Source organism: Mustelus asterias, chromosome 2 (genome assembly GCF_964213995.1).
Source record: "Mustelus asterias chromosome 2, sMusAst1.hap1.1, whole genome shotgun sequence".
Taxonomy (NCBI): Eukaryota; Metazoa; Chordata; class Chondrichthyes; order Carcharhiniformes; family Triakidae; genus Mustelus; species Mustelus asterias.
In genome coordinates, this window is record NC_135802.1 from 60,349,783 (window position 1) to 60,366,289 (window position 16,507).

At 46.0% G+C, this 16,507-nt stretch overlaps 1 protein-coding gene across 1 annotated transcript in view; it reads left to right on the top strand.

Moving 5' to 3' along the window:
- LOC144508210 (raftlin-like) overlaps positions 1 to 16,507 on the top strand; it is a 122,122-nt gene that overhangs the window by 53,505 nt on the left and 52,110 nt on the right. The window contains exon 4 of the mRNA XM_078236029.1: positions 9,784 to 9,892. Coding sequence (XP_078092155.1) covers positions 9,784 to 9,892 — 109 coding nt within the window. The remainder of the gene's footprint in view (positions 1 to 9,783; positions 9,893 to 16,507) is intronic.

The window sequence follows — 16,507 nt, forward strand, 5'->3', positions numbered from 1 at the left end:
CCTCTTCCAATGTTGTAGTTCCCTCCAAAATATTAATTTTTCCCTCCTGTAAAAGTAACAAATCTAGTCTGGAAATAGAAAATGCTGGAGAAACACCATGGAACTGTTCTGTCATGGTCAAGTGGTGGTTAGACTCCCGCACCATGTGGACAACACTCACCTGGCTGTGATTTGGGGGACAGACTTGCCAGGAAAACCTCCCCCTTACCCCCACAAGGTCTGCGTGGGCAACACGTTGGGCACAGAAGGCCCTGGGAATTCAGTGCGGGTGAAAATTGTGATGCCAGCAGAAAAATCTCACGTAACTGATTAAATGTGAATCTCGGTGGTGAGATCTCACTCTGATTTCCCCCACCCCTCGCTGGTGATGTAACAATGTTTCCACCCTTTCAGTTAAATCTATTTCAATAAGTTTACATGCGCTTAAAGGGTGTCGTCGCCATATGCCCCCCCCCCCAACATAAAGAATTTCCCACCCCCACCAACTATTGACATAGCGGCACCTTGACGAGGTTTACATTCGGTATTTAAAAATGTGAAGCAGTTGAGGGGAACCTGCCAGTAGCACAAAGCTAAGTATAGCCCCTGGGGAGAGAGGGACATGCCTGGGCAGTGCCCTGGCACTGCCAGGCGTCTGTGGGTTCCCTGTATCCATTGGGAGGTGGGGGGGGGGGGGGGTTAGTATTATTTTCTGTGCTGATCGGGCATGCTTTAAAGATGGCACCCCGATCTCTGTGGAACCAACTGTGTGACTCTATCAAGCCTGGCCCACCAGTATCACGGTGAAAACCATGCACCATGAAAATCCTTTCTGCACATAGAGTGTCAGAGAATCTGGAGAGAAAATTCATAGAATCATAGAATCCCTACAGTACAGAAGGAGGCTATTTGACCACAATCCCACGCAGGCCCTATTCCCATAACCCCTCATATTTACCCTGCTAATCCCCCTGACATAAGGGTTAATTTAGCACGGCCAACAACCTAACCAATATATCTTTGGACAGTGGGAGGAAACCCGAGCACCCGGAGGAAACCCACGCAGACACAGGGAGAATGTGTAAACTCCACACAGACAGTAACCCAAGGCCAGAATTGAACCTGTGTCCCTGGCAAGTGAGGCAGCACTGCTAACCACTGTGCCACCATTCCGGTATACTGCTGGAGAGCGGCACATCCATTTTCTCACCTCAGCCAGCACTCTGTGCACAGAGTACAGAATTTCTCCTGTTAACTCTGTTTCTCTCTCCACAGATGCTGCTGGACCTCCTGAGTTTGTCCAGCATTTTCTGTTTTTATAAAATGCAAGCTCGGTTTATGGCTTTGTGGGCGTGATTTACTGAACAACTTGCTGCGTGTTTCACGGCACTGAGGGGTGGCCCACCATTTCCAGCAGCAGAATCTTCTGGTTCTGCTGTTGCCAATCGGGGTTTCCCATTTAATGCATCCTTGCCGCAGTGAAACCTGTGGTGGAGATGTGCTGTTGGTGAGACTGGAAAATCCCGCCGGCGTGAACAGCCGGAGAGTTCTGACCTCGCTTTATTTGCTCAGAGTTTGGATTTGAAAACAATTGGGAACTTTACATATTTCACAGAAATAAAAACGTCCTCTGTAAATGCTCATTTAATTCACTTGCGAGTATCTTGGGAAAAGAACTCCAAAAATGTTTGGAAGGGGGCAAAAATGCACAAATGATTTTAGGATTGAAGCAATTACTGAAAGTATATTTTCTTACAATTAGTAATATAATTGTATTCCAATTATTATAATAAAATATGTTATTTTAACCTTTCTATTCATACTGAGGGCTTTAATAAGATTATTATCTCAGAAAAATCCAAGTCCAGCAAATAAGATTATAGCACAGCTAGCCAATGAGATGATCTGATCATATAAATACCAAATCTACCACTTTGGGGAAAATGTCATTTAGTGACATTCCAAGTCAATAAAACTGGTGATCCCAATTATAATTAGACATACCTGAAATATTTGTATTTATCAATATCACACAGGTACTCTGGACTGGTTAGTTCACTTGTTTAGATGGCTAGCACATAGAATATCAGTCCAGGTTCAATTCCCGTTACGGCTGAGGTAGTTTTGGGACCTGCCTCCTCGCTCCGCCCCTGAGAATGAAAAGTACTGGTAAACCACCACTGACAAAAATTGCTAAGAAAACAGCTCAGGATGAAACATCAGCAGACAATGAGCCAAGGACTTGCCTTCAGGCAGAGCACGCACCAATTAATGAAGGCAATTTACTGTTAAATTATCCTTTGCTTGTGTTTTTATTTCATTTGGAAAAAGTTACAAAAATACTTGTTCTCAAATAATAAAGAAGAGAAAGACAATAGGAATGGACACATCCCTCCGCAGTGTTAAGGGGAAGCAGTGGCTCGGTGGTATTGTCACTACACTAGTAATCCAGAGACCCAGGGCAGATTCACCACGGTGGAATTTAAACTGAACAGAACTTTGGGAATTAAAAGTCTAAAGACCATGGGGGGTGATCTTACAAAAAATATTCTAAGTCCAGGACAAGCGTGAAAACAGGAGAGTTTCACATCATCACTGCTGCTGGGTCATAATCCTAGAATCCCCTTCCTAACAACACTTTGGGTGTATCTACACCTCAGGGATTGCAGCAGTTCAAGAAGGCCTTTTACCATCACCTTCTGAAAGGAAACTCGGGATGGGCATTAAATGCTGGCCTAGCCCACGATGCCCACATCCTGTAAATGAATTTTAAAAATGCATTCACCAAGAGTAACCACCCCTGACCCAAGTGGGCTTTCCAAGGTTGAAGGAGGTTCCTTACTTTGAATGCCAGTGTTGGATAACTCTGGAATTTGGAGCACATCCTAGGCCTGCCGGAGATGCCACATGTTATATCACATCACTGTCAGGAGTGGAGATAGTGATGGTCTCCCCTTAGAAAGATGAAAGAACTGTCTCTGTCACTATAAAAATATTGAAAGATTTTACTGACCTGAACATTTGTTTTGGTGGGAGGGATCTAAGTGACAAACCTACAACCACCATTTGGCAAACAGGTGATGTGACCAGTTGCATTGCTGCTGATGATGGGAGTGCCAAAATGGGAATTCCCACCCTGGTCCCAGAGTAGACTCTCCCTTTTCTGCTGGAAATTTTTCCATCCCTGGCAAGGTTCTGTGGAATTCCCAAAATAATGCTTGGAACGGCCACATCTGTGTCTCAGCCTAGTTTCCAGCCCTTTAAATGTACTCCTATTGAAATTATTGCAGGGGTGTGCCGAAAGGCTTGCAATTTTTCATCTATCATGATATCATCACTCAAAGTGTCACTTGCAAGATGATAGAAGGCATGTTCACGGATAGTGGAAAGGATTGTGACATTTAAGCAGGCCAAGTTAGGACTTTACAGTTTCAGTTTACAGAATCTCGGCCTCATTAAATTAATGATTCCCGTCACTGTTGGTTTTCTGGAACAGTAATTCATTCCAAGCCACAGCATTTTTACAATGTTGAGTTGAAATTAGTAATGATGTATCAGATGATCTGTTCTTAACATCATTATGGCAAAAATAATATGTTGCATTCTTTCTGTAATTGAATCCAGACTGCTAATTTAATCCAAATGTAGTTTGCTTTACTGTTAGAAACTATGGAGATTTTGGGTTGGATCCATGACATAAAATCTTTTTTTGCAATTCTTACTCCACTCTTAAAGTTACAAAGCCAATGCGCAGACTGGGCCAGACAAGCCCGAATCCATCTCCTTGCTTGCTCCAAAAACCAAATTCAAATTGAGTCCAATTCCTGTCCCCACAAGAGACAAGTTGTGAAGAAAAGGCATTGCATCTCATCTTGGGCTTGATCTGACACTTGATTTTAGCCAAAAGGTTGAATCCATGACCTAAATCTTTTCCTTTTTGCAAAAATCTGCTTTATTCAGATATAATCTGAAAGACACATTACAAAACATTTCAGATTGTGAGGACAGTGAAGTGCAAAGATATTTACATTTTCCCCAGAGATCAAGTTGGACTTTGAGATGCTTCAGGTTCAGTAGTGAGAACATTGCACATATTTCAAGATTTTTCAAGAGTAAAGTTCTTTACAAACTATACACACTGGTTATGTAGCAATTTGCAGTGCTTCAGTTAAAATTAAGTTAGGATTAAGCGCTAGTCCGAGGGGTTTTACCCAATTACCAGTCCCCCAGTTGAAAGGCCTTACATAGTGGCCTTTTCCCATCATTTCTCCCGCAGGATAGTCTGCTTTAAAAGATATCAGTGGAGTGCACAACTTAGCTGCCTCCACTGAAGCCTACACACTTCACACGTGTAGTTGAATTTCTCTTCCCCTGCTGGGTATTTGCAGTGGAACTGTCCATTTTCACAGACATGGTAGGTTCTGCCTCTTAACTAGACCTCCAGGAGAGTTACTTGATGCAAACAACCCCCAGACCTCATTCCTTGAAGCAGCTGAGAGCGAAACGGCAGCTCTGACTGATTTTCACTTGCTTTGAGATCAATGGGAGAGCTAAGAGAGATGTAAGGTAGGCTTCTGACTCACTATCACCTCTACTTTATTACACTGTCACACAAAGTCAAAATCTAGCCACTAATGTTTTTATCCTGTCCATTTTTTCAGTTGCAACTGCTGCAATGTAACCCTCCAGGGGAAGTCTTAACAAGATGAGGAGTCAAATTCAAGTCTCATTAGGAGTCCAATGGTTTATGATTGCAGCCATTCAACAAGAAGGAATTGCATGAGAAGATGTACAATACTTAATTTATACTTAAGAGTTTGAACCGTAGTCTGTGTACTATGGGCAGAGTCGAAGAATATTCCAAAGTCTGTTCAAGCAACATAGGAATGAGAGTTTCCTGTTACTTATCTTATAATTAAAACGGAAATTTCTATAACTGTCGGTCTGGAGGCCCACCCCAGACCAACAGAGTAAAGGACAAAGGTTAAGTAAATTTTGCAGGTTGTCAGAAGCCCTGCGCTTCAAACCTTTTGCAATCTGAGTAATTATTTAAAACTTTCAAATTACATACTTCGACTTATGTAGCATCCTCAGCACTTATACTTTTTGGTGCGAACTTTTGCATTATATAAAAGCATTTCTTCATTTTCTGATTAAATTTCAAGATTATTTATTAGTGTCACAAGTAAGCTTACATTAACACTGCAATGAAGTTACTATGAAAATCCCCTAGTCACCACACTCCGGCGCCTGTTCGGGTAGACTGAGGGAGAATTTAGACTGTGGGAGGAAACCAGAGCACCCGGGGGGAAACCCACGCAGATACGGGGAGAACGTGCAAACTCCGCACAGACAGTGACCTAAGCTGGAAATCAGTGACCTAAGCCGGGAATCAGGACCTAAGCCGGGAATCGAAACCAGGTCCCTGGCGCTGTGATTCAGCAATGCTAACCACTACCACTGTGCTGCCCCTTAATTTAAAATTTTATTTGTTTGGTGTGAGGATGGTTCTTGGCCCCATAACCAGGGAAATTCATTATGACTCAGGGTAACTAAAGAAAGAATTTGCATTTATAAAGCATCATCAGAACTTCCCAAATTACATCACGAACAATGGGTCACTTCTGAACTGCAGCCAATTTACAACAGAGCAAGATCCTATAAACAGCAATGTGATAAAAGGCCAGTTAATTTCTGTATTTGATCCTGGGTAATTAATGGCTGGAAGCAACAGGAGAGCTTCCAGCTCCTGTTTGAATAGGATCATGGAATTCTTCTGTCCTCTGGAAAAAGCAGCTGGAGCTTTGGTCCAAAAGACGAGCTGGTTAGGTGCATTGGCCGTGCTAAATTCTCCCTCAGTGTACCCGAAGAGGCGCCAGAGTGTGGCGACTCGGGGATTTTCATAGTAACTTCATTGCAGTGTTAATGTAAGCCTACTTGTGACACTAATAAATAAACTTTAACTTTAAACTTTAATGTGCCACTAAAAACGATATATTTCTGCCAATGGGCAGAATCTTGTTGAGGTGTCAGGGGTCTAACCTGCCAGCAAGAGACCCATGTTGCCTCTTTTCAGGAAGGTCTCCTGAACCACAAGCCAATCAGGCAGTGGCAGGGCCAGTGGCAGGCCTTCCCCTGAAACCAAAATCCCGGGAACGGAAGCCTTGCCTACCAAGAGCTGCAGGGCTGGCCAAACAGAGACCAGCACCTTTGAACTATGCTCAGCAACTTCACTGGGAGGTCCTGGCTGGAACCATGAAGGACAGTGACCAAGGACTGGGGAGCAGTCCCAACCACAGGAAAGTAATTGGGTTTTTTATTGCAGGCTGGGAGTCCACAGGGAGATGGATGTGGGGGAGGGGGGTGGTTGGCAGCAAGGCTAGGGTGTTGGCCGTCTTCCCGATGCTTGATTTCTTGATCAGTCACCGAATGCCTTTGATTGAGGGTGATCCTCCACACCTCCAGGAGGTGGCAGGCTGCTATGCATGCCACTTGGCAACAGGCCCACACGCCACTGCGTCATGCCAGCGACAGGTGCGGGTATGTTACTGTCCTGTCTAATTGAACGTCCTTCTTGCCTCCAGGCTCCCCATCGGTGAGAGCAGAAGATTCCAACCAATGTGGCACTCCCTCAATATTGCATGGAAGTGTCAGCTTAGAATGTGCAATCAAATTGAGGAATAAGACTTGAAGCTGAAGTCTTCAGATGCATAGGCAAGAGTGCCAGCACTGAGGCAAGCAGAAATCTGGTCAAACATAGGCCAGGGTTTTATTGGACAAAAAAAAAACACACATCAGGATCATTGCCAAGAGGTAATAAAAAATAATGGGAGTGATAATTGTAACTTAAACAAGTTCATCCGAAATAAAAATAAAAAGTACTGGAAATACTCAACAATATGATATATTTTATTAGTGTCACAAATAGGCTTACATTAACATTGCAATGAAGTTACTGTGAAAATCCCCAATCGCCACACTCTGGCACCTGTTTGGTAATACTGAGGGAGAATTCAGCACGGCCAATGCACCTAACCAGCACATCTTCCAGACTGTGGGAGGAAACCGGAGCACCCGGAGGAAACCCATGTGGACATGGGGAGACTCCGCTCAGACAGTGAAGCAGAGTTAACATATCAGAACAGATGGAAGACAGGAATGTAAGAGTTTTTAAGGGGAAGGGGGAAAGACGAACAAAAGGTTAGCTCTGTGATAGGGTGAGAACAGCAGAGATTAATTAACACAAGATTTCATGATGCAAAGACAAGGAGAGTGGTACTGAGTATACTAAAGAAACAAAGATGGGATAGGTATAGATCATTCATCTAAATACAAGATGAAGGAATAAAGAAAGAAACAAGCCAGCGCAAAAAAGAAAACTCCCACATAGAACAAGATGGAGGCAGGGGTTGTGATCCAAAATTATTCAACTCAAAGTTGAGTCCAGAGTGCCAAGGTGAAAGATAAGATGCAGTTCCTTGAGCTTGCGTTAAACTTTACCAGAGCACTGTAGCAGGCCTTGGATAGAAAGGTCAGTGTTAGAGTAGGGCGGAGAATTAAAATGACAAGCGCCAGGAAGCTCAGGGTCATGCTTGCAAATTGGATGGAGGTATTTTGCAAAGCAATCACCCAGTCCATGTTTGGCCTTCACAATATAGAGGAGACCACATCATTAACAGCAAATTCAGCACATATATATAAAATCAAAAGAAATACAAGCCAATCACTATTCCACTTGGAAGGTGTGTTTGGATTTATGTACTCATTGGGTTGCTGCATATCTAATTTATTAGTAAGAATTTTAACAACACCAGGTTAAAGTCCAACAGGTTTATTTGGTAAACCTCCAGCTCTTGCTATCCAATTGGGCCCTGCCAGATGCAGATTTGAGGTTACTATTAGATCAGCCATGATCTTATTAAGTGGTAGAACAGGCTTGAGGGGCTGAATGGCCTACTCCTGCTCCTGTTCATATATTCGTATGTACGTATGCCTCAGTGTGACATTTAATGAGTGGTCTGGCTCTCCTAATGGCAGTTATCAGGCTCTGAAAATCCTGTATAACAACAGTCTGCAACCTGCCTCCCAGAATCTGGACACCATTGTGGACCTAGAGCACTGGCTCTAGAGCCCAGCGCTGGTGTAAGTAGCCCGTCGTGAGTGGTACAAGGTGACTTTCTCCCTGTTCTTTCCTCGTACTCTGTGTGAAAATGTCTACCTCAGTCCAGTGCCCTCTCATGATGGCCTGGGTCACACAGCAATGTCCCACCACAAGAATTACTTCAACAATCTTCCTTTAAAGGCAGTCCGGCATTGAATGGTTAGCTATTTAGAAGCATAGTAATTTAAGCTTTATCATTATGGAAAGCACCAGATGGGAAGGGGGGAAAAAAACTTCTTACAGGATATGAGAACCAAATGTTGACTTTAAGTATATCCTGCATGTTGTAATCTTGACATTCCTGACTGCCCACAACACCTTGGGGTAATTTTATTACGTGCCTAAAGCTAATGTTAAAGAGCATAGAAGTTGCTTTGCAAACACCGGGAGACAGATGAGACTGTTCAGGAGGAAACGGCCACCGGATAGAAAATCATCAGTTGACTTATGCAAGTTAATTCCAGGGAATATGAATATCTCGTTAACTGTGTACATAACATAGATGCAAATGACTCTCAAATGTACCTGCACAATGTTGCCAATATGTGGCTGTCCGATAATGGAATCATTGTGTGGAAACAATGCTCTATACTGTTTGCTCCAAGTTTTGAAGGCAATGTTGAATTTGCTAGATAGCAAGTATCAAGAAGAGTTTATTTTAGAGTGAAAGCATTTAGTCATTGTCCTAATTTTTCACTTTGTAAGATTGTAAATGGATGTGGAGTTTCGAGGAAGCCCTGCTTTTTCTTGGCTGGGAGATTGGGACTGTTGTTGGCTGAATGACTGATTCTCGATGGGGGATCAAATGTGATCATGAAGGAGTGAAAGGAAAATTTGAAGCAGAAAAGCAAGTCAAAAATAATCTCCATATTTTAGGTAATTTAAAAAAAATCAGTAATCCAATTTAACATTACTGGAACAACTGGAGTCTTATAATAATATTTATAGGTATTTGATTTGATTTATGATTCAATCTCTGTCTGAAAAGAAAGTATTAAATGAAAATAGTTGTAACTGTTAGTTCAGTTGCCCAATTATCTGAATAAAAAATTCCCAGGAAAATATGCGCATGTTTCCTCCCTAAAAGCACTGTGGGTGTACCAACACCACATGGACTGCAGCGGTTCAAGAAGGCAGCTCACCACCACCTTCTCAAGGGTAACTACGGATGGGCAAAAAATGTTTGTCTAGCCAGCGACGCCCATATCATGTGAATGAATAAACAAAAAGCATACATATATAACTATCCTGTAATATCAACTTGTTTGTTGGATTTTCACCTTTTACACATTGTTGCAAAACAGTTTTTGTAGAGAACAACATGGGCTGAAATTCTCCTGTCTCACGTGCCCTCCTGCCACTACTTGCAGCAGGGGGACTGGAGAATCCCAGCCATGGGTGAGGTCGGAGCATTGTTTAACTGGAGCGGTCAATCACAAGTCCAGATGTTCCAACATAATCTGTTTCAGTCAAGTCAATGCCTGTTTGAAGAGTGATTTGTTTGTGGTTATGAGGGAGAAAATAATGTGCCTTAGGGTAGGGGAAGAAACAGAATAAATTAAAACTAATGTCTTAAATTGAATGTTACTAAGAACATCTTTGAGGATCACCATAACCTATTATTTTTTCTCTAATCTTTTCAGCTCTGAAGAGAATAATGCCAAGACTGAACCATGCAGCCTTGAAGTGGAATTGAGTTTGCTGTCCAACCAACTTCCGAAATCAAAAGGGCTGGAAGAATTTCTTCAAAAGGTAAGAGTTTAATCCATTTTTTCCCCTTTCCTTCAGAAAATTAGTTTGTTATCATGGACCAAAAAATGGTTTTGAATTTACTTACTGGCAGTCTTACAAACTGTGAGCTGAGTAAATTCCCTAGAACACAATAGGCAGGAAATTGGGCTGATTATCACTTGTTTCATGTATACTACATATGCCCTTAACATCATAACACGTGAACATACTTGTATGGCAGATCAAGCCAGATGCCATGTTGTTGCAGATGTTTGCACGTTTGCAGTCAACACTTGCCAAAAGTAACTTAGCAAGCAGACCATGATGTCAAACCATGTGTTCCTTTTTGACGCCGGTGATGCCATTTGGAGCTCAGTGCCCCAGCCAATGATCTCTGTAAACCTCTTGGGGAGTCAGTAGGTGAGTTATTCTCCACAGAATTCCCAGCCTCTTACTTGCTTTTGGAGCCACAGTATTTATATGGCTAGTTCAGTTCAGTTTCTGGTAACCCTCAAGATGCTGAGAATGGGGGTTTCAATGGTGGTAATGCTATTGAATATTGAAGGGAATTTCTCTCTCTTGTTGGAGATGCTCATTAGTGGTACTATTTGATGCGCGTCAATAAGCACATGGAACCAAGGCTTCGGTATTGAAGGCTTTAATAAAGTAACAATGGAACTACTAACACGAATACACCAGTTCAGACTGAAGGGGTCCTGCCGGAGCAGGGGGTCTTATACCTCGTCACCGGAGGCGGGACCCCACTGGAATGTGCCATGATAACTCTTATAACAGGTAAACACCCTAACCCAACAACATAGTACAACCCCCACAGTAACAACACCCTAGCCCAACAGTAACATAGTAACAAACCCCAGTGGTGAACCAACGATGGTTCACCACATTCACCCCTCCTTTAAGAACAAAAGGTGGCGGGGTGGACGAAAAACAGGTGATATAAACAGACAATAACAGAAAAATCACAGGATTCACAAGTCCAGACGGTCTGGAGGACCGCACCGACGCTGCGATCTCCTCAACACCGGTTGCGAAACCGGAGCAGGTGCCGATCTCCTCAACACCGGTTGCGAAACCGGAGCAGGTGCTTGTGGTGGCGCTCTTTCCAAAGCAACGTCTGGCTGTCCCCTCAAGGACTCCCGGGCCGGCCGGCCCTGGTGAGGCGATGGTGCAGGGGATCCTGGAACGTTTGGTGGTAGTGGTGGTGGTGATGATGATGGTGGCGCCGATCTCCGAGTCTCAGGCAAGCTGTACATGGGAGTAAAAGTGTTATGCACTGGTCCCGGTGCTGACCGCGCCACGTCTGGGGAAGTAATGAGGAGTAGTGGATTCGTGACTGGGGGAATAGGAGCGACAGGAGTTGCTACGTCCCCTGCGGGCGCCAGGTCTCTAATGGAGACAGTGTCCTCTCGCCCGTCAGGATATGCCACATAGGCATACTGAGGGTTGGCGTGGAGGAGTTGGACCGGTTCGACCAAGGGGTCGGACTTGCGAGCCCTCACATGGCGCCGCAGAAGGACGGGTCCTGGGTACGTCAACCAGGCTGGCAATGAGGTCCCCGAGGACGACTTCCGAGGGAATGAGAACATCCTCTCGTGGGGAGTAGCATTGGTTGCCGTACACAGGAGGGAGCGGATAGAATGGAGCGCATTTGGAAGGACCTCCTGCCAACGGGAGACTGGAAGGCCCCTGGATTTCAGTGCCAGTAGGACAGCCTTCCAGACTGTAGCATTCTCCCTTTCCACCTGTCCGTTACCCCTAGGGTTGTAGCTCGTGGTTCTACTAGAGGCAATCCTGAATGAGAGCAGGAATTGCCTCAAGTCGTTGCTCATGAACGACGAGCCCCTGTCGCTATGAATGTAGCAGGGGTACCCGAACAGGGTAAAAAGTTCACTGAAAACCTTAATGACGGTGGCAGTTGACGTGTCCGCACAAGGGAAAACAAACGGAAACCGGGAATACTCGTCTATTATGTTGAGAAAATAGACATTCCGGTCCGTTGAGGGAAGGGGGCCCTTAAAATCCACACTCAGCCTCTCAAAAGGGCGAGTGGCCTTGACCAATTGTGCCCGGTCTGGTCGATAAAAGTGTGGTTTGCATTCTGCGCAAATCCGACAGCTTCTAGTCACTGACCTGACATCCTCCACCGAGTAAGGCAGGTTGCGGGCTTTGATGAAGTGGTAGAGTCTGGTGACTCCAGGATGACACAGATCATTGTGGAGAGCCTTCAAGCGGTCCTCCTGCATGATGGCGCATATTCCGCGCGAGAGGGCATCCGAGGGCTCATTGAGCTTCCCTGGACGATACATAATATCGTAATTATAGGTGGAGAGCTCAATTCTCCACCGCAAGATCTTATCGTTCTTGATCTTGCCCCTCTGCGTGTTACTGAACATAAACGCCACGGATCGTTGATCCGTGATCAGGGTGAACCGCTTACCTGCCAGGTAATGGCGCCAGTGTCTGACTGCCTCCACAATGGCCTGAGCCTCCTTTTCCACCGCTGAGTGCCGAATTTCTGGGCCTTGAAGGGTGCGGGAAAAAAATGCGACGGGCCTGCCTGCCTGGTTTAGTGTGGCGGCTAGGGCGAAGTCAGATGCATCACTCTCCACCTGGAAAGGGATGGATTCATCCACCGCGTGCATTGTGGCTTTCGAGATGTCGCTCTTCAAAACCTTGAAGGCCAATTGGGCCTCCGGCGTAAGTGGAAAGGTCGTGGACTTAATGAGCGGACGAGCTTTGTCCGCGTAGTTGGGGACCCACTGTGCATAATATGAAAAAAACCCGAGGCATCTCCTCAGTGCTTTCGTGCTAGCGGGCAAGGGAAGTTCAGTGAGTGGGCGCATACGGTCTGGATCAGGGCCAATGACCCCGTTTTCCACCACGTATCCGAGGATGGCTAACCTACGCGTACGGAATACGCACTTCTCCCTGTTATAGGTCAGATTCAGGCGAGATGCAGTGCGCAGAAAGTGTTGGAGATTCGTGTCGTGGTCCTGCTGGTCATGGCCGCAGATGGTGACGTTATCCAGGTATGGGAAGGTAGCCCGCAACCCGTTCTGGTCCACCATTCGGTCCATAGCACGCTGGAAGACCGAGACCCCATTGGTGACACCAAATGGAACCCTGAGGAATTGGTATAGACGACCATCCGCCTCAAAAGCCGTATATTGTCGGTCCTCTGGGCGGATGGGGAGTTGATGGTAGGCGGACTTAAGGTCTATGGTAGAAAACACTCGGTACTGCGCAATCTGATTGACCATATCAGAAATGCGCGGGAGAGGATACGCATCCAGCTGCGTGTATCTATTAATGGTCTGACTATAGTCGATGACCATCCGAGGTTTGTTCCCGCTTTTGACTACCACGACCTGCGCTCTCCACGGACTAGCACTGGCCTGTATGATCCCTTCCTTGAGGAGCCGCTGAACCTCAGATCTAATAAAGATCCGGTCCTCAGCGCTGTAACGCCTACTTTTAGTAGCGATGGGCTTGCAGCCAGGTACCAGATTTTTAAAAAGGGATGGTGTCGTGATCTTCAGGGTGGATAAATTGCACGCGGGGCGCTTTGGGCAATTTGGAGGCTGCGGCTGATTCCCTACTGCCAGTGAAGGGAGTGGCCCACCGTACTGTAGGATCACACTCTTCATGTGGACCATAAAGTTTAGTCCGAGGAGAATTGGCGCGCAAAGGTGAGGTAGCACAAGGAGCCTGTATTGCTCGTAAATTGTGCCCTGTACCTCAAGAGTTACCATACATCGTCCTTGGATCGGTACAGACCGGGACCGTGATGCCATGGAAATTGTCTGTTTGGCAGGGAGAATCCGGAGTCCACACCTTTTAGCAGTTTCAGGGTGTATGAAACTTTCGGTGCTTCCACTGTCAAACAGACAATTCACAGTTCTGCCACTAACCTTTACCTCCATCATAGAATGTTCCAGTCTGTAATGCCTGGTCTGATCCAGGGAGATCGACGCCACCGTTGGCCCCTGGGCGTCACTGCATGCTGCCGATGTGGATGCTGAGGACCCCTGCTGGTCGCTCCTAGTCGTCGTGGACCATGATGGCCGCCCCCATGAATCGCACGTGGGCGAGGGCGCCAAGCGCAGCGACTCCTGGTGGTCTTCCTCCTCCTCTGTCTGCCACGATGGCGCCGTCCTGAGATCGCACGTGGTCGGACCTCGTGGGTACTGCGACGCCGAAAGAGATGGTCTCCGTTCTGGAGGGTTACAAGCTGCACTGCCGTTTTTAGGTTTGGACCTGCAGACTTTGCCGTAGTGGCCTTTTTTACCGCACTGGCTGCAGATTGCCGTTCTTGCCGGACACTGTTGCCGTGGATGCTTGGCCCCTCCACAAAAATAGCATCGCTGGCCACCTGGAGCTGCCGCCGTCGTCGAATCGATCTGGGAGCGCGGGTTCGCGGGGCGAGGAGGGAGCTGAGCTTGCTCCAACCACGTTGACTGCACGTGGTCCTCGGGGTACAGCGCCAAGCTCTTCGACGCCGCCTCCAACCTCACGGCCATCTCCATTGCCTGGGTCAAGTTGAGTTTCCCCTTTTCTAGCAATTTAAGCCTGATGTATGAGGACCCTACCCCTGCTACGAACGCGTCTCGGGCGAGGTCGTACATATACTGTTCGGCGGAGACGTCCTTACAGTCGCAACACCTGGCAAGCTGCAGGAGCTCATTGGCATAATCCTCCATGGTTTCGCCCGACTGCCGACGTCGTGTAGCGAGGAGGTAACGAGCATGTATCTCGTTGGGTGGCATAGTGTATCTTTTCTTTAGGAGCTCGACGGCACCCTGGTAAGTGGGAGCTGCACGAATGGCTAGGTAAATCGTGTCGCTTACCCTTGCGTGGAGGACCTGGAGTCTATCACTGTCCGTAGTGATAGCTACCGAGGCTACCAGGTAGTCCTCAAAGCACTTCCACCAATGGTCGAATGTGTTAGCTGCACCGACCGCACGTGGGTCCAGTGTCAGACGATCCGGTTTTAGAATCTGTTCCATACTCTCTGTTTTTTTCTTCTTGTTGCACAGTTGTGAGTTTTCTGTTTACTTTATTAAATTGATGCGCGTCAATAAGCACATGGAACCAAGGCTTCGGTATTGAAGGCTTTAATAAAGTAACAATGGAACTACTAACACGAATACACCAGTTCAGACTGAAGGGGTCCTGCCGGAGCAGGGGGTCTTATACCTCGTCACCGGAGGCGGGACCCCACTGGAATGTGCCATGATAACTCTTATAACAGGTAAACACCCTAACCCAACAACATAGTACAACCCCCACAGTAACAACACCCTAGCCCAACAGTAACATAGTAACAAACCCCAGTGGTGAACCAACGATGGTTCACCACACTATTGCTAGACTATTAATCCAGAAACTCAACTAATGTTCTGGGGACCTGGGTTCGAATCCCGCCATGGCACATGGTGAAATTTGAATTTGATAGAAGATATCTGGAATTAAGAATCTACTGATGACCATGAAACCATTGTCGATTGTCGGAAAAACTCCATCTGGTTCACTAATGTTCTTTAGGGAAGGAAATCTGCCGTCCTTACCCAGTCTGGCCTACATGTGACTCCAGAGCCACAACAATGTGGTTGACTCTCAACTGCCCTCCAAGGGGCAACTAGGGATGGGCAATAAATGCTGGCCAGCCAGTGACACCCATGTCCCATGAAAGAATAAACAAAAACCTGGCACTTGTGTGGTGTGAATGTTACTTGCCACTTGTACTTGCCCAAGCCTGAATATTGTCCAGGTCTTGCTGTATTCGGACATGGACTGCTTCAGTTTCTGAAGAGTCACAAATGGTGCTGAACACTGTACAATCATCTGGAAACATCTCCACTTCTAACTTTATGATGAAGCAGATGAAAATGGTTGGGCCTAGGACATTACCCTGAGGAACTTCGACAGTGATGTCCTAAGGCTGAGATGATTGACCTCCAATAACCGCAATCATCATCCTTTGCTGCTTTTGATTGTGCTCCATCTTGTCCTGCAAGAGAGAGTGAAGAGAGTCAGTGAGTATTGTTCAATTTGGTAGGTTGAAATAGCTGTCAAGGTGGAATAGCTGGCCATGTTTGCAAGCTGTGAGATCTGTGTGTGATGCTTGCAGCAGTAGTAAGTGTGTGAAATTGAGGTGAAGCTATGAGTGTGAGATATGAGACCTGATTGAGACCTGATTGAGATTACTGGCAGATGAGTGCTAGTTGTGTGGTGATCTGAACAATGGCTGAGGCTACTAATACAATTGGTGCATTATGGCACTCGTGTGAGCTCATTGAACTTCTTGATGCATGGTTTTCAAGTCCTTGGGCTAGACTCCGTGCATTAACTTCCACGGATTTCTATTTCCACTGCTTTTTGATCACATGTCTAAAGGGCCCTCTCCCCCCCGTAGTGGTTCAGGGCATCTCTCTTCCTTTCCACCTCCTGCACCAGTACCTCCAGTGCGGCATCTGAAAATCTTGGAACCTACTCTTCCTCCTGTTGCACCATTCCTCATTCTTTCCCAGATTTGACTCTCTTCAACTGTGACTCCCAGCATCTTTAAGAGATGCAGGTCAGCTTTGCGCGGTGCTATAGCTCCTCACAAGTTTG